The following is a 19901-nucleotide window of genomic DNA, read 5'->3' on the forward strand; positions in this document are numbered from 1 at the left end:
AGTCGGATTCGTTAACCACTGCACCACGACGGGAACTCCCTGGACCACTGTTTTTTTAATTTTTTAACCTGTATGCACCGTTATAATATCATAGAGGGTGTTTTCACTGCCCTAAAATCCTCTGTGTAAGAAGAGGCTTTTTGAGCATAGATAAGACTCTGGTTTTTTTATTAGCCAGGGTGGGGTTGGCGAATGGGGCCACGGGAAGACAAAGGGTTCCAGTGAGAGAGTGAGAGATAGAGCAAGGCCCCAGGGGAGGCCAGATGGGAAGGGAGCAGAACAAGGCCTGACAGTAATTTAATCATACACTGTAAAATGCACTTAAGGGTACATGAAAATCCCCTGGGGTGTCAGCCTGGGAGGGTCAGGAGGAGATGCTGAAAGTTGCACAGGGCACAGCACCCACCACCTGCCCTTGTCCCCTGTCCCTTGCCACACCGACACTGGCAGATCTAGAGGGAGAGGAAGGAGGGGCCTGGCTGGTATTAAGCACTGGGAGTGATGGCCAGCGCAGAACCCAGGAGTCCCCTCTGTTCCCAGGGAGCTGGAGAAAGGAGCCTAACCACACAGGTTTGCCTGAGCCCCATTGGGACCTTGCTTTCCTGGGACACTGGATAGAACTTTTCTCCTGTCCCTGGAGGGGTCAGCTGATGCTCAGGGACAGGAGGCTGGCTCACGACTGATCAGTTGGGGCTGACACCTCACATACCTCTCTTTGCCAGCTCCAAATCTTGTTTCCCATGGAGCCGGGGGCTGAAGTCTCCTAGCACCTCCCAGGGGAAGGGAAAGGGGCTGGGGGGCGGGGGACAGCACCTGTGGCTCCTTGATGGGGAGCTTCCCTGAAACTTTCTCAGCTCTGCGCTGTCCTTCTATAATACCCTATTTAATGGCATCACTTATCCCTGTGTCCCCTCTGGGGTGCCCTAAACCACAGCCCAGCAAGGAGGCCTATGGGCCAGGTGGCAATCTTGGCCCCCAAACACCTAGAGCCTGTCCTAGGGGCTTCTGATTCAGGACCTCTATTCTGGAGCTTGTCCCATGGCAGGGTTCCCCATTGAGAGGTGGCTGGTGACAGCAGAAGGCTGAAAAGTGAAGTAAACGAAACTTACAAAGAGTTTTTCAAATGCTCCAAAGACTTTAAAGAAAAAAAAAAATCCTCAAAGGATTTAGCAGCTCTGGGTCTTTTCTGGGACAAGGAAAGCAGAGGGAGGGGACTAGGGAGTCAGATGAGAGATGCGTGGCTGCCTCATGCCTGGACTGCACTCTTCACAAGCCCAGGGCACAGGTCAAGGGTCCAAGGGTGGCCCAACCCTTCTGCCAGGCAGGCTGCTTCTGAGGAGGGGGGAGAGGATCTGATGGCCCTTGAGGGGAGCTGAGGGGCAGCCTCCTTAGGGTCCCTGCCCCATCTGGCCTCCTTCTCTAAGGAGACTGGGGCAGAATTAGCAGAGTGTCTCCCTACAAGAGGCTTGTAGAGCCCTCCATCCTCCACCCGGAGGGGTCTTGGGCCCTGCCCAGGGCAGCCAAAGGCCAAGCCAGCTGAGCCTTGACGAGGAGGCACAGGTGCGGGAAGAGGCGCCAGGGGCAGGCTGGAGCCAGCTTGGCGGCTCTCCTCAGGGAGTTTGGCTATTGACCAGACCCCAGGGGAGGCTGGGCTCTTCCCTGGGAACAGGATCTCCTCACCTTATACCTGAGGATGAGGGGGAGCCAGCCAGGGCCAGGCAAGGGGAAGGTATGGTGTTAGCTAGCCCATGCCTGGGAGAAATATGTCCTCAAGGCAGCTCCAAAGGGAGGACATGCCAGATGATGCCGTGGTTTGCCCTAGCTATCTGGCCCCAGCCTCTCTTGGATGTCTTTCTGGTGTCCTTGTTCACACTTTATCCATGATCTTCTGGACACAGCTCTGGTCCTGGCTGGCAGGCATCCCCCTAGCAGGCATGAGGCCCGCCCTTCATCTGGGGTCTGTGGCTGCCCTGCCCAGGAGTTCCCTGCCACAGGCTGATGGCCTCCTTCTCTGCAGATGCTTAGATGCATCTGGGAGACCCTGGTTGGAGAGTCCTGACATGGGGGTGTCCTGCTGTGGGGAGCCCCAAGGGCAGTCCAATAGGACAGCAGAAGCTTTGCACAGTTCCCCCTGAATGAAAGCAGACTGGTGTCTGCTATTTTCTCTGCAACACTTCAAACATATGATGGATTGATGGATGGAGAGAGGGACAGACACGTGACCAGCAAGTAGAGCGAAATGCTGTATCAGACGCTTGGTGGTGAGTATTCATTCTATAGAATTTGTTCTGCCTTTTCTATTTTTGAAGTGTCTATAATAAAATGCCAGGAAGAGCGGAGGCCCAAATGTGAAGCTAGGTGTAGGCAAAGGTGATTTTATGTAGGACAGGCCTGGCTGGGTGCTCAGCTTGCCCTTAGGAGTCCTCTCTCAGTCTAGAAAGTATTGTGCTTTTCTTTGTTGTTTGTTACTCTTTGTTCAACCACTTAAATCAAAGGAGACAGCACACTCCTGTCATTCACAGATTGATTTGGGAATAAAGGTAACATGTGTTTTGAGGTGGCCCAAGCAGTTCTAAGATGCCCCTGAAGGAGCCTGGAGAGTAGGCTGGCCTTGGCAAACCAGACAGTGTGGCTTCCTGACCTTTGAGGCATTTGTTTCCCTATTGTCCTTGCCTCATCTCAGCAGATTCTGGGGGTGGTGGGGAGGCTGCCCTGGGCGCAAGCCGGCCAGTGCTTAAGAAGGTGCCACAGTTTCTGGGGCTGAAATGATGGATCAACAGCAATTGGCAAGAGCTCTCCTGGTCTTGCTATTTTCACTAGATTGGCACTTGTGTTCCCACCCACCCTGCAGAGCCATCTGAGAAGGGCCTGGAGGCTGGTGACTATAGGGCCTTGATTAGGATGGCAATTCCCTGAGAGTCCCCTGGCAGGAGGTTTCCATCCATGTCTGAGAGCCTGAGTCTGGCCAGAGGCCCACCTAGAGTTGGCACCCAGGGTGTGGGATTATCCCTGGGTCCTCTCTGGGCTCCTTCTAGGATGGTCCCCAAGCCTTGGCCAGAAAATGGCTTCTGCCAGCATTAGGAGCCAGCCTTGTCCCTGGGGTATAGCCAGGAAGGATGTGCCCAGAGAAGCCAGGAGGACTGGCTGGTGGGCATGTTGGGGAAGAAAAGCCAAGAGACACCCTCCAGGCACAGCTTGGCGGGGTTGACTCCCTGGGGCTCCTCTTTCCTATGATGTCACTTGGGGCAAGGCCTGCCTGGCATCCCATGTGATGTCATGGGGGGCTTCCACGTGATGTAATGGGGTTATAAATTCATTCTATGTGATGTCATCAGGGGGTGGGGCTTGCATAGTATTCCACGTAACATCACAGGGATGGAGCCAGAGTCTCCCATGAGACACCTTTAGGGGCAGGGCTACATTATTCCACCTGATGTCCTTAGAGGCCAGCCATCAAGCTAGTTTAGGTGATGTTACTAAGCCCTCCAGAATTCTGCATTTCATGGACTGTCACTGCAGGGCAGGCCAACATGGCATTCGGGGTGCTATTTGGGGGCTGGACATGCAGAATTTGGCACTGTGCATGATGTCATTGGGAGTGAAATCTGAACCATCTCAGCATCCCAAGTAATGTCCCTGGGAGTGTGGCCTTCCTGACATTGCATTGGGTGGTTATTGGGATGGCATATCCATGGCACTGTGTATGATCACACTAGGGATAGGGCCCCTAGACTCTAACATCCTATAATGTCACTAGGGTGCAAGATTTGGGAACTGGCCTCCACATCAACACCTCCCCTTCTGGAAGTATGAAGCCAACCGCATAGCACTGAACCCTGCCCCATGTCCCAGATGACCTTGCTCCTAGGTCATCTGGGACATGGGGCAGGGTTGACAGCTCTGCCAGCCCTCTCTGCACACTCGCCGTGGTAGCACTAGGCACTTACACTGCAATGCTTTTGTGAGGGTACATTTGGCCTGCTTGCTGGCCTGGCAGCATCTCTGCAGTGGTACTGATTCTTAGCAGCTGCTGAGTTCCTCTGGAGCCTGAGAAGTGCGCCATGTATTTTCAGGGTACGTGGATTTCATAGGAGGCTAACTGGTGTAACAAACAGCCCCCAGATCTCAATGGCTTAGCACAGAAAAGTTTATTTTTCATTCATGCAACATTCACTTTGGTGCTCCCCAGTCATCTCTCCTCCACACAGTGACTCCAGGATCCAGGTCCCTTCCAATTAATGGCTTGGCTGTCCTCCTCTGGGTCCTTTGTATCCAGTCAGCTGACAAGCAGACAGAGTGCAGGATGGCAAGATGGTTACCTGGGACAGACCTGGAAGTGGTGTGCATTGCTTCCACTCACATTCCACTGACCACAGCTAGTCTCATAGATGCATTCAGATACAAAGCAGTCTGAAATGTGGTACCTGTGTGCCAGGAAGAGGAAGCAGGCTTGGTAGCCATAATGAATGAAAGATAAAATAGCAGATCTCTACTGGATCATCCCAGGTGACTCTTCCCTGAGGGCTAGCCCATACTTAGGTCACTCTTCTTATGCTCATCCCCCATCTGCTTTCCTCTCAGATCACACCGGGCAGCAAGGCTGCCCAGTCCCAGCTTAGCCAGGGTGACCTCGTGGTGGCCATTGATGGCGTCAACACAGATACCATGACCCACCTGGAGGCCCAGAACAAGATCAAGTCTGCCAGCTACAACCTGAGTCTCACGCTGCAGAAGTAGGTGGGAGCTCTCCAGAGCAAGGGGTGGAGGCTGGGCATGGGCACCAGGGGCCCAAGAGAGAAGGTGTCCAGCAGAGGCCCAGCCTGGTGCCAAGGGACCATACAGGGAAGTGGACCAGAGCAAGGACAGGCCCCAGTCATCAAGCACCTGCCACGTCTGTGCCTCAGTATACAGATAAGGCTCAGAGAGGGTGGGTCATGCTGCTGCTGGTATGTGGGCATTGGGGCCTGGAAGTCAGGGTCCTCTCTGCCTCATCTGTGCCCAGCCAGCCTCCTGTGGACTTAGCAGAGGCCCGTGGCTGCAGAGTACCCCAGAGCTATGACTACTCTATGCTGGTCAGGCCCAAGCCCTTTCTGGAGGCACCCTGGATCCCTGGGTTTCAGATGTTCTCCTCTCACCAGCCCCGCCCAAGCAGGAGCTCCTGGTCCCAGTGGCAATTGGCTTCACCTGATCCCATTTCTGGTTTTTCCAGGTCAAAGCGTCCCATTCCCATTTCCACGGCAGCGCCACCAATCCAGTCCCCTCTGCCGGTGATTCCCCACCAGAAGGTAGGTGCTGACCGTGGGTGGTGGGCTCCACTCTTGGCCATGATTCCTAGAGTGCTGCCCCTGGTCTGCCTGTCTGACTCTCAGCTGGTCTGACTCAGGCAAGGTGGTAGGATTAGCCCTGCCCCAGCCCTGCCCCTCAGTGGCTGACACCAGGGAAGTGGGGCAGGAGGTGTTTGAGCCCCCATGAAATGCTGAGTATGGAAGTGCCTGCCTGGGTGTTTAGCTAATACCCTGGGCCTGGCTGGGCTAATGGAAAATCAGCTTAGGCAGTGGTGTCTTCAGGAGAGGGACCATCCTCCCAGCTAAGTAGGGACAAGTGTCCAGAGGCTCTGACCCTCATCCTCCTGAGGGCACTAGGGAGAGGGGTGACTGTGGCATGAAAGTTGAGGCCCCACTCTGAGCTGACTCCCTCAGGAGGAGCTTCCAGGCATAGGGGTCCTGTGGGCCCTCGGGGTTTCTCCTCTGTCACAGGATCTTTCCCTCTAGTTTCCCTTTCTCTTCTCAGTTGCACACCCTTAGACCACACTCAGAAGTGCTGCTGCAGCCAAGAGGCAGGCACAGGAGCAGACACCCCTCATCCCCGGCCCAGGCCCCTGCCCAGCTCTTTTTAAGCAGCTCAACCCCGAGGGACCCAGACCATGCAAGGTCCACCCTACCACCCCTATAGGAGAACACCCCCTACTGCTCTCCATCCCTCCCTGCATGACCTCTGACCCAGTGTGTCTGATGAGGCAGAGTGGGCAGGGTGGGGAGGGGACAAGAAGAGGATGCTGGGGGTTTGGGGTGGGTGACATATTGGGGGAGTGGGCAGAGGGCTGCTTGGAAGAAACTACAGAGGCAGACTCTGGGAGTCAAGTGTCAGCCACCCTCCTTCCTCAGTTTCCCCTCCTGTACCTCTACTCTGCCTGTTCACCACCAGCCCAGAAGGGCCATGTGGGGTCAGCAGAGCAGGAGGTGGGGCTGTGCTCATTAGGTGCCCCCACTGAGGGGAAGGGAAAATAGAGGAAGGATGGAGGGGGCTCCCTCCAGTTCCCTGAGGACCCCCCCCCCCTACTTCCACTCCTCAAGCCCTGCAGGCAAGCTGGCTTGGCCTAGTTTTCTTTGTGGGGCTTTGTCCAGGTGGATGACAGCTTCAGGGCCAGGAGCTGTGTGTCTCCCCTGCTCTTTCTGACAAAACCCTTCTCTTCCAGGTGTCTTGTTTGTCCCTCCTGAGCTTGGTGCAGCGGGCTGCAGGCTGCAGGGTGGCGGGCTGCTGGGTGCTCACACTAACCCTTCTGTTTCAGGTCCATTCAGAAGTGCTGGGATGGGCGTGGCCTCTAACTGCTCTCTTCTCTCTCCCCTGCATGGCGCTGCCCTGAGCCAGGACCCTGCTCTGGACGCCAACAGCAGCCTGGCAGCACCCAGCCCCCACCCCGAGGCGAGGGCCAGCCCGGGCACCCCAGGCACCCCGGAGCATGGGCTGACCTTTAGCTCCTCCTTCTCCCAGACCTCCGTCTTCTCCTCACACACGGAGGCCTCTGACCTCGGCCCTCCACGGGGCAGCCCGGGGGCCAAGACCAGCCTGAAGGGGGCCCTGGACTCACTCAGCCTGAAAGGCCCGCTGGGCTCGAGCCAGCCAAGGCAGTATAACAACCCCATTGGCCTGTACTCAGCAGAGACCCTGAGGGAGATGGCTCAGATGTATCAGATGAGCCTCCGAGGGAAGGCCTCAGGTGCCGGACTCCTAGGAGGGTAGGTAATGGCGCACAGCTCTCCGCTGGTGGTCTGGGGCCACCTGGGTCCTCAGTGCTCATAGAGGCCTGGTCAGGTGGTCAAAGCAAGGAACTGATTCCAGCCAGCCCCAAGCCCATGAGGCAGCACAGGCAAGAGCAGTGAGAGTAGTAATCCTATCGACGTTTGCCGTGAGCTGGGCGCATCGTTGCTTTACACAAGTGGGGGTGATGGGTCAGATTTTGCAGAGAGGGAAACTGAGGCTCAGAGTTGTCCAGCTGTCCAGCTACTAAGTAGCAGAGCTGGACCCGAATGCAAGAGACTCTGATTCCTAAAATTTTCATATCAGGTCACCCCTAGGAAAAGACAAAGCTTGCTACTTCCAGGAACTCTGGGGCAAGGGGACAGACTGCTCCCCATCCCTCTGAAAGCTCTGAGAGGTGGGAGGCTGGCAGTGGTCTGGGAAGGCTGCTTGGAGGAGGTGGGCCTCATGGAGGGGTTGAGGGAAGGGAACCTCCAAGCAGAGCACATTATTACCTTGCAAGCCGTCCACATTTGTTATCTCACTGTAACTTCTCCCCAGCCCCATGCAATGGGTGTAATTGTCTCTGTGCTAGAGGCAGAGTGGGCTGAGTCAAGGCAATATGGCCCAGCAGTTAGGGGTTCAGGGATCTTCCATGAGACTATTCGTGTCTCAGGATTATGGGGAGGAATGAAGGTGACAACATGTGTGCAGCGCTGAGCTCAGTTCTGGCACACTCACTACGTGCTCTCGGTCATCATTGCCTAGAGTCACACAGCAGGTAAACAGATGAGTCAGCATCGCCATCTGGGTCAGTCTGATCGAAACGCACACCCTTTCTTTGACCTTGTCACAGAAGGTACCTGTGCTCTACTCGCTCACTGCTCCCCTGGGGATCCCCAGCTTTCTCAGATCCCCTAGATCTTTCTGGGATCCTGAGTAAGGCTGGGAACTCCTCAGTCTGAGCACTTGGACCCTGGCTTCCTTCCACCAAGGTGGCAAAGCCTTGTACCTCCAAGTTTTTTCCAGCAAGAAGCTTCTGCAGAAAGCTTAGGGAACGGCAGAGTAGAAATGAACTCCTACTCCTACTTTAGATGGACTGAGAGCTCTTCCTGAGCAGGGAGGTCAGACTCTAGTGGACCTGGACCACCAAGAGGCCCACCTGCAGTGATGGTAGGGTCTCCTCTCACTGAGCCCTCAATTGATACTGGGAGCTGGTTAACTGTCTCTCTTGACACTCAGAGTGGCAGGGTCCAACAGTTTATCTGAAGGGAAGATGGGCTAGAGAGGGAGTGTGGTGCCGTGCATACTTCATCCAAAGTGAGGGCTGAAGCTGCAGTCCCCGCAGGAAGGACGGAGCCTCTGATCCTGGCCAGCTGGGGGCTGAGGCCACCACCCCTGCAAAGTGTCTTAACTGCTCATGAGAAACAGGCTTGGCAAATGCTAATCCCGATGTCTGTTCATCCAACACTTAACTCATGCTGAGGGCTTTACACTCAGGATTCTGTTTAGTCTGGTAGGTTCCACCATCTTGACTTTACGAATGAGGAGACTGGCTAAGGCAGCTGGGCAACTTGGCCACAGTCACAGTGCTAGGAAGAGGTAGGGTCAGGATTTGAACTCAGTCCCATCAGGCTCCTAAAGGAAGGTCCTTACTCTCTCTGAGCAGCTTGCAAGGTGATTCCTTGGCAGCTTGAGTCCTTTGGGGAGGAACAGACACGGTACAAGAACAGCCAGGCCTGTAGCCCCCTTCTCCTTATCCCCTCTGGGGCTGGTACTGAAGGGCAGTGTCCTTCAGGCCAGGAAGGGCTAGGGGCCCCCTGGGTGGGTCTTACATCTTTGGCTTATTCTCCCAAGACCTGAGTGCTGGCTCCTTCTCGAGTTGTGACTACTTTGGGCATCTCAGCCTCCAAGTCCTCAGTGGGAAGCTAAGCAGGGGGCAGGAATCAAGGCCAAAGAAGGAGCTGGCTACTGGGGTAGGGAAGGGCAGAGGCCCCTGAGGCCAACACTGCCCTCTACAGGGGGCACTGCGCTGGTCAGGGCAAGAGCTGACCCTGCAGCTGTCAGCACTGGCCAAAAATGGAGAAGGAATGGGAGATCTGTGCTGGCCCTTTCCTAATATAGCTCCACTTGCAGCTATTTTGAGCCTGAGAGGACAGAAGGAATTTTATCAGCTCTGAGTCATGGTTGGGCCTGGGACTGGGGGGTCTCCCTGACTTTGGCACGGACCCCAGGGTCCTGGCCAAGGGATGACGAGGGCCAGGCCAGGCTCTTGCAGCCAGAGGCCAGAGTGGTCAGATCTGGGAAGGTGGCAGAGTAGGGGGCAGGGAAACCACTTTCCGCACTATTCTCTCCTGGGGTTCCTGACAGGATCTGCCACTGAAAGGAATTTGCATTTAAAGAAACATCGCACAGCGCAAAGAAATTCGACTAGGAACCATGAGGTCTTGGGTTCAATCCCTGGCCTTGATCAGTGAGTTAAAGATCTGGTGTTGGTCACAGACACAGCTCGGATCCTGGGTTGCTGTGGCTGAGGCGTAGGCCAGAAGCTGTAGCTCGGATTTGACCCATATGGGAACCTCCGTATGCCGCAGGTGCGGCCCTAAAAAGCAAAAATAATAATAATAATAATAATAATAATAATAATAATAATAATAAAATAAAAAATAAGAAACATAATACAGGCAGTGCTGCCCTCAAGGAGAAGATGCTCCAGGTGGCTGGTTCTCAGATAAGAGTGAGGGTAGGGTCTCTTTTGTAGTGTCCAAGCTGGGCTGCCTTGGCTGGGGGCTTTCTGCAATAAGCCTTAGATTCACATTTCTCTCAAGCCTCCCCACTCCTCCAGCCTGCCAGAGCTGCCCCTCATTGAACAAGTGTAAGTGCAGAGCTGCTGCCTGGCCAGGAGGCACTTGGGGCCTTGGCTGTCCCTGAAGCAGCCATAGCTGATCCTGTCTCGATCTCTGGCCTCCTATCCTGGAGTATATAGCCAGGTTGTATGTGGGAGATTCATGTACAGAGTAAATGAGTGCCCATGAAGACAGAAAATGCTATATTCCCTGGCAAAGCTTTGGATACTGTGGACCTACCTGGGGGAAACACTGCAGTTGGCATCTCTGACCCAACCTGAGAGGCTGTGATTGCGACTCTGAGCTCTTCTCCTTTCTCACTCTGCACTCTCCTTACCCAGTGCCAGTCTGGGCTCTGCCACCACAATGGCCAATCGGAGGACCGCTTTGTTCAAACCCTTTGGCAGGAGCTCACTCTGATAGCTCTGAATTCTTTGCTCTTTCTCTCCTCCCTAGGTGGTAGCCAACTCTCCAGCCAAGTTAGTATCAAGGGAAAGCATGTGTGTGCGCTTGCGTGCCTATCCCAGCATGCCTCCGCGTGTCTGGGGGTCTGGACAGTGGGCGCCTGTGTCAGCATGTGTATGTGTGTGCATGCGTGAGTGGGGGTGCATTTGTGTCCCTGAGTGAGCCTGCATGTGTGTGAAGCTGTGAGTAAGGAGTGGAGACGTTGGGGTGGGGTGCTAGGGCTCCCTCTGATGCCCCCGGCCATTTTGCTCCCAATTTCTGCTGTGGCTGCTTAAGACAGCAGGCTGGCTCTGGTGGGCAGTTGGTGGAGCATCCTGCTGAAATGGGTTCCGGAAGACATCTCAGGCCTGGCCAGACCCCTCAGAAAGGCTGTGCCTGACTTCGTCTTTGCCTGAGGAGCGCACTTACCTGTTGGAGGGGGAAGCCTGGATGCCGAAAGACTGGCGGACCACCCAGCAAATGGGACTTGGAGGAGCCTGAGCCCCTGCTCTGAGGAAGAAGCACCTGCACTGAAGCATCTGGAGGAGCAGAGCCCCAGGCCACCCAGGGGGTGGCCAGCAGGATGAGCCCCTTCGTGGAGAAACCAAGCTCAGGATCGCCGTGGGTGCCCAGTGGGGCTGCTTCTGGCCTTTGGGAGCGCTCTGGACTCGGCTTGGGCTGCCGCTGCCTCTCACATGTGGCTCAGCTCCTGTCCCCTAATCCCACCCCCATCCCTCTCCCCAACCCTTTCTGTCTCTGCTTCCCCGGCGGGTGTGGTGGGAGAACTCTCAAAGCCTGGCGCCCCCTGCTGACCCTGAGAGGTAGCTCAGGGTGAGCTGGGGCCTCCAGGTATCTGGGAAAGAAGACATGGCCAAGAAAAACCTTTCGCGAAGGGCTCTGGGGAGGATACAATGATTTTCCTGACCAGACCCAGCCGGCCCACGTCGTTGGCGGGGGAGGGGCCGCGGGCGAGGGGACTCAGGTAGCCAGCCACCTGGGATGAGGCTTTGGGAGATCTCACTCCACATCCTCCACTATAAGCCCTCAACTTGACCCAAGTAACACCGCCGTTGCCCTTCTCGCCTTCCAACCTCTCTCTCTCTCTCGCTCCCCTACCCCCCTGCTCCCCTTCCATGCTCCCATCCCCCCAGCGCCGACTACCAGGAACGCTTCAACCCCAGCGCCCTGAAGGACTCGGCCCTGTCGACCCACAAGCCCATTGAGGTGAAGGGGCTGGGTGGCAAGGCCACCATCATCCACGCGCAGTACAACACGCCCATCAGCATGTACTCCCAGGACGCCATCATGGATGCCATCGCTGGGCAGGCCCAGGCCCAGGGCAGTGACTTCAGTGGGTAAGCGCGTCTTCTCCTCCACCAGCACTTATCACCTCCGCTGCCTCGTCACCACGGAGGGCACCAGACTGCTTGGCGCCATCGTCATCAGAGACTGTAGGCATCGCATCGGGACCAGCTTTCCTCCCTTGTCTTGAGCCTCTCAGGGCAAAACCCTTGGGGGAGAGCTAGCCTTTGCCTGGGCCTTCGGAATGTGGTGTTCTCTTCAAAATCAATCTCACGGTCAGCTTTAGGAGAAAGGTGGAGAAGTGCAGAACATGGTGGTTCTTCCAAGTGCTTTTCACAGCTTCTGTATTTTCCCGGGATTCATGAGGGGGCTGGTTTAGAAAAAGACTTCCGGAATTCTTAAAGAGGGTCAGTCACATTCTGGAAACCCCAGCTTTTCCCAAATAAGTCATTCTTTGGGGGAGGTTTTGCTGCTTTCTTCTAATGATGGGAGCAAGGCAACTACATGATTGAGTTTCTTGTTTGGAAGGGGTCTTCACAGTGCTGTTGGCAGTCAGCCCCATCACAGAGACTGGGGAGCACCCAGGATGGGGAACCTGCCTCCTCCTGTTTGCCTCTAGGGAAACCCAACCCCAAGGCAGTGGGGTTTCCTTGGTTCCTGAATTTGTGAGCAATGATTGAAGAACTTGAGGGCAGAGAAGGGCTGAAAATTACCTGTGGATGAAACTGGTAATAATACAAACATTAATGGGGACCTCTCTCCCTCTTTCTAACTTTCTGTCTTTGCTTCTCTTAGTCTCTTTCTTTTCTGTATCTTTTTCTGTGTATACCTCTCTCTGTCTCTCTCTGTCTCTTTCTCTTTTTCTGTTTCTGTCTGTCTCTGTTGTCTCTCTTCCTTTCACACACACACTCACAGTCCCTTACTGTATTCTACTTGGGAATACCATTAGTGTTGACTTTCAGAATTGATTATCTTTTTGGGTAACATCTTATTCCCTGAGTCAGGATCCCCAGCGACTCAAGGCAAGAAATCTTAAAATGATTGTTGCACTTTTTTCTGAAGCTAGGAAAAGCAGATGCTGTAAGAGGTTTAGAGGTGTTAAAAAGTCCCAGAGAACTCCTAAGTGTTTGGCCTTTTCAGAACCTAGCTTTTGTAGCCATGACATGAGTGCAGTTTATGAAGGGGTAGGCTCCAGAGGCCAAAGAATGGAACATGGTATGGACTTCTTGGCTCTTCTTGTTCTAGGGAGCCTGGTCCTCTCAGGCACACAGTGCTTCTTTTGGGCCACCAGTGGGTGGAGATTGAGCTGTGAGTCTCAAACCGGCCATTCTCAGGGCTGCAGTTCTTTGCAAAACTCTGTGGGCAATGTTGATTTATTTAATCCCATCATTCAAATCAGAAGATTTGACCCTGCAAGTTTAAAAACATAACCGTTAGCTCATGTGTACCCAGGAAAACAGGGCTGTCTGATTAAGCCAAAGTGTTAACAGGGATTTCCTGTTAATATTTGTTTGCCACGCGTGTCCTTGGTGTGCTCTCAAAAGTGGTAACAGTCGCCAAAGAGAAGCACAATGGAAGATGATGGAAGAACTGTTGTTCACTAACTTTATATTTTCTGCACCTTGGGAGAAGATGATTGCAATCATTATTTTTACTTCCAGGGCGCCCATGATCTTTTTTTAACATGATGCACCTTTGATCTAATCTAGGCTTCTTCCCATCCCTTCCCCTCCCATCCTTTTCCCTTCCCTTGTGCGCCTGGGAAGCAACATGCTTCCCTTTCCTTCTAACTCAGCCCTGCTGGGTTGATGCTGCTGTGGTGCCAGTGGGTAAAAGCTGCCCCTGTCTGCCATGAGGTGCTCCGTTTCTGCTGTTAATTTCCATGATTCCTTCCTCACTGACAGTTTTCTTTTTGTCTCTCTCTCTTCCTCCTTTATCCACCCCACTCCCATAACTCATTTCTGATCCTAACCCTGCTCCCTTGTGTATGCGCTGCCCCCCCGCCCTCCCATGATGGACACGCACTCACTGCTGGGCTTTCCTCTGCTTGGCAGGGCATCACCGCTGGCGTAAGTAGACTCCACAGTTTCTGTTCCATCGTCCGTCTGTCTGGTTGCGGGATGGTGTTTGGGTTTGGTGGGATGTGCCTGAGGACAGTGGCTCTGTCCACATTCTTCCTCACACCCACCTCACAGGTAAATGACATGCCCTACAGCCTCTACAAGCAAGTACTTGTCTTTGGGGGTTTGCCCCAAATAACGTCACTATGGACATAGAAATCAGAGTAATGACATCACACTGGCTGGGGGTGTATCCCTATGTTCTCCTTGCTGGCTTTGCAGGGGCTTTTCCTGGCCTTTCTTGTCTGCCCTTGGGATGGTATAGATTTGAATGTCAGAATCCACACCAGGCCATTATTCAGAGAGTGAGAGGGTGGTCAGGGGGCCTCTTGGAGGCCACTCCCCAGAATCCTCATGGAAGACAGATCTGGAGGAGCCAGTGCCTGCCAGAAACACCCATAGGTGAAAGATGAGTCAGATTTGGGGCAGTGTGCAGTGGAGTAAATGCCCACAGGTGACCTTGATGTTGCAGTGACCATGGAGTGTTTTTGGTGACAAGAAATTCATGCTGAGAGCAGCTCCACAGAGTGGCCACGGACCAGGGTCCCAGAACTGCAGGGCCTTTTCCATCTTCTCTCTGTTGTATATTCTTTCTGAGTCCTAGAATCTCAAAGTCACACCAGTTCCTTTGTCTGGCTCCCACTCTCTGTTGCATCAGGACCACAAGTTCCTAGTCTTTGGACAGTAATTTTGGGAAGGGACGCCAACAATGTGAACCCCAGAGAACTTACTCCTGGCAACTTTCTTGAGCCCTTGGAGCTGTGGAAGGAACAGGGAGTGTCTCAAGGGCGCGTTCTAGGGAAATGGCAGTGAATGACTTTCATCTGTTTTGGGACCCCTTGAGACTCCTCCGTGTGCCAGAAACGACCTCCCCATCGAGATCCCAGCCTCTCCTCCGTTTCCTGGGCAGACCCAGTCTCCTCCCTGCTTGGATGCCAGAGGGATCTGACGGTCTTCCCTATCTGATCCCAACCTCAGGCTGTAGCTCTTCAGGCCAGGGCAAAGCCTTCAGGACAGTAGGGTAGCTCCAGCCAACCTTAGTCAGTCACCTTCCATGACCTTTCTCCACCTCTGATCTCATAGCCCACTCTGAACTGACACAGGGAACCAATCCTGGGAGACTAGGCCACTTCCATCCAGCTCCTTGCAGAGAAGGTAGAAGACATGGGCTCTGGGAATGTCCCCTTTCCAGCTAACCAGCCCTTGAGGGGGTGGTGCAGGTCAAGGCAGCTATAGTGCAGGAACAGGTGGATGGACAGGATGTCTGGGCTGGGCCATGTTTCCAGGTGTGGAGCATCTGGGGTGCACACGTCCCCAGTGGGCAGAAGTGGCCTTCCTGAGCCCTGTCACTGCAGAAGGTCTGATGGAAAGGACACTGGGCTGGGAGGCGGAAGCCTGGGTTCTGACTCAATGGGGGCCCTACATGCCATAACCTGGATCTAGTTGGCTGGCCTCTCTGGACCCCAGTTTCAGCATCTGTAAGAGGAGAGAGTTAGGCCACTGGTCTGTAGGCCGGGGGGGGCAGGCTGTTATTGCTGTGAGCTTTTTCTGAGCCTACCTGACTCCTGAGAGGGTGGGCAGGGCAACTTGGATCCCCCAGCCCTCTCTGATTGGGGTGAGTGGACACCCCTAGAGCTTTTCATGTATCCTGCCCTGCATCTGATCTGGGCTGGGAGGCCCTGGACTCAAGGCACTCTGGACTCCTTTATGGCTCTGATCTGGCTAAGATTTGTTCATTCAACTAAGTTTTGAGCACCTACTATATGCCAGGCCCTGGGAGTCTAAGGGAAAGTCACCAGGTACCTTTCAAATGAATGTGCTGCTCTGGGGCAGAGAACTAGTGACCCTCCTTGCAGCTCCACTCCCAACTCCTGTGGGCATCGGTGGGTAATGCCAGGCCTCATGGGTCGGGTTGCCTTGTTTCTCTCATCACCTCACAGAGCTTGCCTGTTTTTGCTGAGTGGGAGCCTTCAATCCTCTTCCAGGGCAGTCACCACATTGGTGACTTCTTGCTCGGATCCCAGGCTCTGAGGAGGACAAGAGACTGACCATGAGGAAGCCTCTGAATTCCTCAAATGGCCTGTCTCACCTAGCCCCAAGCTAAGGGCCTGCATGGGGAGGTTGAAATTGCTTCCAGACCTCTTCTGCCTCTTCTTTCCTCAAAGGAGATCCAACTCCTGGGGTGAGGGTGTCTCAGACTCATGTCTGGAGTTAGCATGGGGGGGCGGGGTGGGTGTTGGCGGGAGGGTCTGAGCCTCCTGACCCTCTGTGAGAGGAACTCACTGTCTCGCTGTGACTACCCTGAGCACTGAGGACCCAGGCCAAGCCCTTGTCACAGGCTTTCAGAGGGCAGCGGGTAAGGGGCATGGAGGGTTCAGACAAGCAGGGGCCATCAACAGGCATGGGGGGTGGGGGCGTGCCAGGAGGACACGACATAGGGGAGGTGCAGGGGTCAGGAGCAGGGTTCCAGCTCTGCCCTTGCCCACGACCTCTGTCTGCCTTGCAGGAGCCTTCCTATCAAAGACCTCACCGTGGACAGTGCCTCTCCTGTGTATCAGGCTGTGATTAAGAACCAGAACAAGCCGGAAGACGAGGCTGATGAGTGGGCCCGCCGCTCCTCCAACCTGCAGTCTCGCTCTTTCCGCATCCTGGCCCAGATGACGGGCACGGAATACAGTAAGAGAAGGCTGTGGAGGTGGGGCAGGAGGGGAGACCCTGAGGGGCCACAGGGGTCAGGGCCCTAGTTCATGGTCACAAGGCCCACAGAAGCCAAGGAGTCAAGCCCCCCCACCCTTGAAGATGAGCTGGCCTTGATAGATAGTTAGCAGCCTGCTGAGCCCCTTTCAGCTCCTAGAGCAAGCAAGCTGACATCAGCCTTTTGCTTGGCTCCCTGACTGCAGCAGTGGGCAGAGGGCTGGCTGCAGTGCTTGCCTGCATGAGAATAAGAGCACCTTGTAGGCCACGCCTCCAACCACTCCCTCCCACCTGCACTACTTGCTCTCATGCCTCCTTCCGCCATCCAGCACAAAGCCTTTTCCTCCCAGAGGTCACAGGTAGAGGGCAGTAACTGTCCCATCATGCCATCATGGGTGGCAACTCAGTGCCCATCGAACTCCAGTAGCTTTTCTTCCTGATGGTCTGTGTGATTCCTCCTGACCAGCAACTTTCTACCCACAGTGCAAGACCCTGACGAAGAAGCTTTGCGAAGGTCAAGGTAAGTGCCTGCACTCAGGCTCTGTGGCCTTGCCCCTTCTAACCCCATCCCTTCCAGGGCAGCCCCCAGGTCACATGACTCATGGAAGAAACTTCTCAGGTTAATGCATATGGAAACTCCCGGCCCCTGAGGGGCTCCAGCAGGTGCTGGCTTGAGGCATGTGTCCCGGGTCAGTGAGGTGGGTGCCTGGAGCTGAGTCTTATCCTCCAGGGCCCGGCTTCCAAGCGAGGACTCTGGGCTCTCCTGGCTCTGTCCCTGGGCAGGGGGCAGGGCTGCTTTGGCCTTTGCTGGGCTGTTGAGAATGAGGGCATCTCTCCCTGTGAGGCACTGGGCCAGTTGCCTTGCCTGCCCACTCATCTCAGGGCCCATCCCCTGTGAGTCTGAAAGCTAAGCACTGGGAAGCAGGCACATGGAGGGCTCTGCTGCGCGTGACCACCTGGCCCTTGGACTCACCTGTCCAGACTCACATTGAGGTATCAGTTCCACAGAGCACCACAGCTGCTGCAAGGAAGCAAAGCCCTGGGCATGAGGAGTGGCTTGTGCAGGGCAGGGTGTCTCCAAGTATCGTCTCCCTGACTGGCAGGCCTGAGGCCCCAGCCACTAGCCTGACACCTTCGGCCTTTCAGGTGCTCATGGCCCTGGGCATGAAGGGGGCACGCTGCTCTGGAACCCACTGGAACCCAGTAGGGCCTTCCATGGGGAGGCATGGGGCCCAGTGTGATTTTGCTTACACTTCCAGAAGCAAATGTGCCATCTGCATGTCTGTCCTGGGAGAGTCTGCCTTGGACCCGCACATCCTATGGTGGCCTCTGTGTGAGGAGCTGAGGCTCAGAGGTGCCTTTCCAACCTGGGCCTAGCGCTTTCTGTCCTTGCTCACCAGCGTGTAGTAGCCACAGGACCACGTGGAGAGTACTACTGTGGTGTCAGCTCCAGTTGACGTGGATTTTTGAACTTCTATTTCTACCAATCAGAGTTGCTCCCATTCTTTGGCTGAGGCAGCCCAGCCTAAAGTGTGGTCCTCCCCGGCCTGCTAACAATGGCATGCTATTCCAGTGATGGTTCTTAACCTGTTGGTGCCTGCAGTGTGCCTGTAAAGAACCTGAAATGAGATGGTGTTTGATTTAGCACAAAAGGTAGTATTGAGCTGTCTGAAGCGTGACTAAGCTGTTCGCTCTCTCCAACCCGTGCGCCTCTGCCCTTGTACCATTTCCATGTCCATCCCACCTCCTCTTTGGAGCCAGCCACAAAGACACTCCAGTGAGCAATGTGGTCTTTGCCAAAGATTTGATGGAGGGACTTTACAGCACACACCACACAGCAAACTGCTTATATGTCTCCAGGTCTGTTCCATCGGGAAGCCAGCAGGGGCCTGCCCTGCCTTTCCAGCCTCCATTGCCCCCTCCCAGTACTTCTGGTTACGTTATGTTTCTCTGGCCGGTCACTCTAAGTCCACATCTCAGTCACCAGACACCGTGTAGAAGGTACTGGTGGAGGTAGATTACAGAGAGCCTTTGTTGCTTGTATTTCCCCTGGAATATTTGTAGGCTCTGTGAAGTTAGTGAATGAGGAGAACACAAAAGGCAGTACTAAGGGTGGTCCGCAGGCCTAGGCATTGGTCTTCCCTTCCTTTCTTTCAGAAGCATCTCTTGGGGCTTGTTCAGCCTGATCCTGTGGCTCTGTGGGGGAGGTCAGCCCTTCCCTCTGGGGCTTAATCACCTACAGCTCCATTCAGATCCCAGCAGAAGGCAGGTGGTCTTGAGAACTCCGCTGTAGGTCTTAGAATCTCTTCCACAGCCCCTGCAGGGTTTCATTGTAGGGAAATCTAGAAGTGGGAGCCCAAGAAGAAACTCCAGCCTGCTTCCTCCCTCAGTCCAGGCCCCCACCCTGAGAAAGCACCTTCCCACCACACGCTCTGTGCCACTGTCAGCCCCTCCCTTTGGGGTCTCTGGCCCCAATGTGCAGGCTCGGAACCACCCAGCAAGTGTTCTACCCAGGACTGGAGGGTTCTAAGCCTCTTGCCCTTCTCCCTTTCCCTGACTTTAATTTCTGGAAGGTCCTCACAGCCTCCCCAGAAATACCCATTCTCCCCATGGCCACAGGAGGAAGATAGGCCTTTTTTATTTCACTGACTCCCAAGCAGCCTGGGGGTCACCCCTGGTAGTGAGAAGTGGGGGTGCGATGGGGAAAGTGGTTAGTTCTGTTTGTGATTAATGCCTGAAGTAGTGACTGGGGCCCCAGGCTCATTCAAGTGGCCATCAGAGCAGAAGGGACCATGCTTACCCTCACTCTGGCTCCAGGCTGGTTAGGGATATTGCTTCCCGGGGCACTGAGCCCCACTTCCATCTGTCCCCCTCCCAAGTTGGAATCTGCACCCCAGACCCTACTGATCCGTCTTGTTGGCTGAAGCCACAGCCTCTGCCCTTCCTCCTCCAGTTAGCCTAACTCACAGTGAGGAGTCTGAGGATTTCTCACAAAGGCTACACCTCCTTAGGGAGGCTTCACTGCACCCCACTTCCAAGGAGCTCACTCCAGCAGGGCAGCCTGGGTTCCGTGGTGACCTATATAGGCTTGTACATGTGCAGGGGTGCTTTTTCCTTCCTGTGGCCTTGTGGTGGGAAAGCTAGTAGGGACACCAGGTGTTCTGTACCAGGCAGGGGTACTGATGACCTCGAGGGCAGGTATAAACTTGCTCCTCACCTGTCATGGCTCTACCTGCCCCTGCAGAGTCCCTGAGAAGCTCAGATCCCTGCCCTGCCCTCTCCTCCTCTCCTCTCAGGCCCTGGCTCCTGGCATTGTGACCACGTTTCTGATATCTGGTAGCAAGTAGCTTCCCTCTGAGCTCCAGTGCCCACGGGCTGGCCTAATCTCTAGGACTCTGTCTTTATAAGTGAGGCAGGGTGGGCTCCTGAACAGTCCAGCTGCAGACTTGGCTCCCCTCCCAGGAAGGACCCAGCACCT

At 54.8% G+C, this 19901-nt stretch overlaps 1 protein-coding gene across 7 annotated transcripts in view; it reads left to right on the forward strand.

Annotated features, from left to right (window-relative positions):
• The window catches only part of LDB3 (LIM domain binding 3), a 60661-nt gene that overhangs the window by 5368 nt on the left and 35392 nt on the right, over positions 1-19901 (forward strand). For 3 of the 7 annotated variants that reach the window (XM_047759983.1, XM_047759980.1, XM_047759979.1), the window contains exons 3-7: positions 4582-4733; positions 5210-5285; positions 6649-7016; positions 16236-16405; positions 16907-16943. In XM_047759983.1, the coding sequence (XP_047615939.1) occupies positions 4582-4733; positions 5210-5285; positions 6649-7016; positions 16236-16405; positions 16907-16943 (803 nt within the window). Of the gene's footprint in view, positions 1-4581; positions 4734-5209; positions 5286-6648; positions 7017-10319; positions 10343-11458; positions 11663-13663; positions 13679-16235; positions 16406-16906; positions 16944-19901 lie in introns of all 7 variants that reach the window. The other 4 variants (XM_047759982.1, XM_047759984.1, XM_047759981.1 and 1 more) reach the window with 3 other exon arrangements.

Source organism: Phacochoerus africanus, chromosome 15 (genome assembly GCF_016906955.1).
Source record: "Phacochoerus africanus isolate WHEZ1 chromosome 15, ROS_Pafr_v1, whole genome shotgun sequence".
Lineage (NCBI taxonomy): Eukaryota > Metazoa > Chordata > Mammalia > Artiodactyla > Suidae > Phacochoerus > Phacochoerus africanus.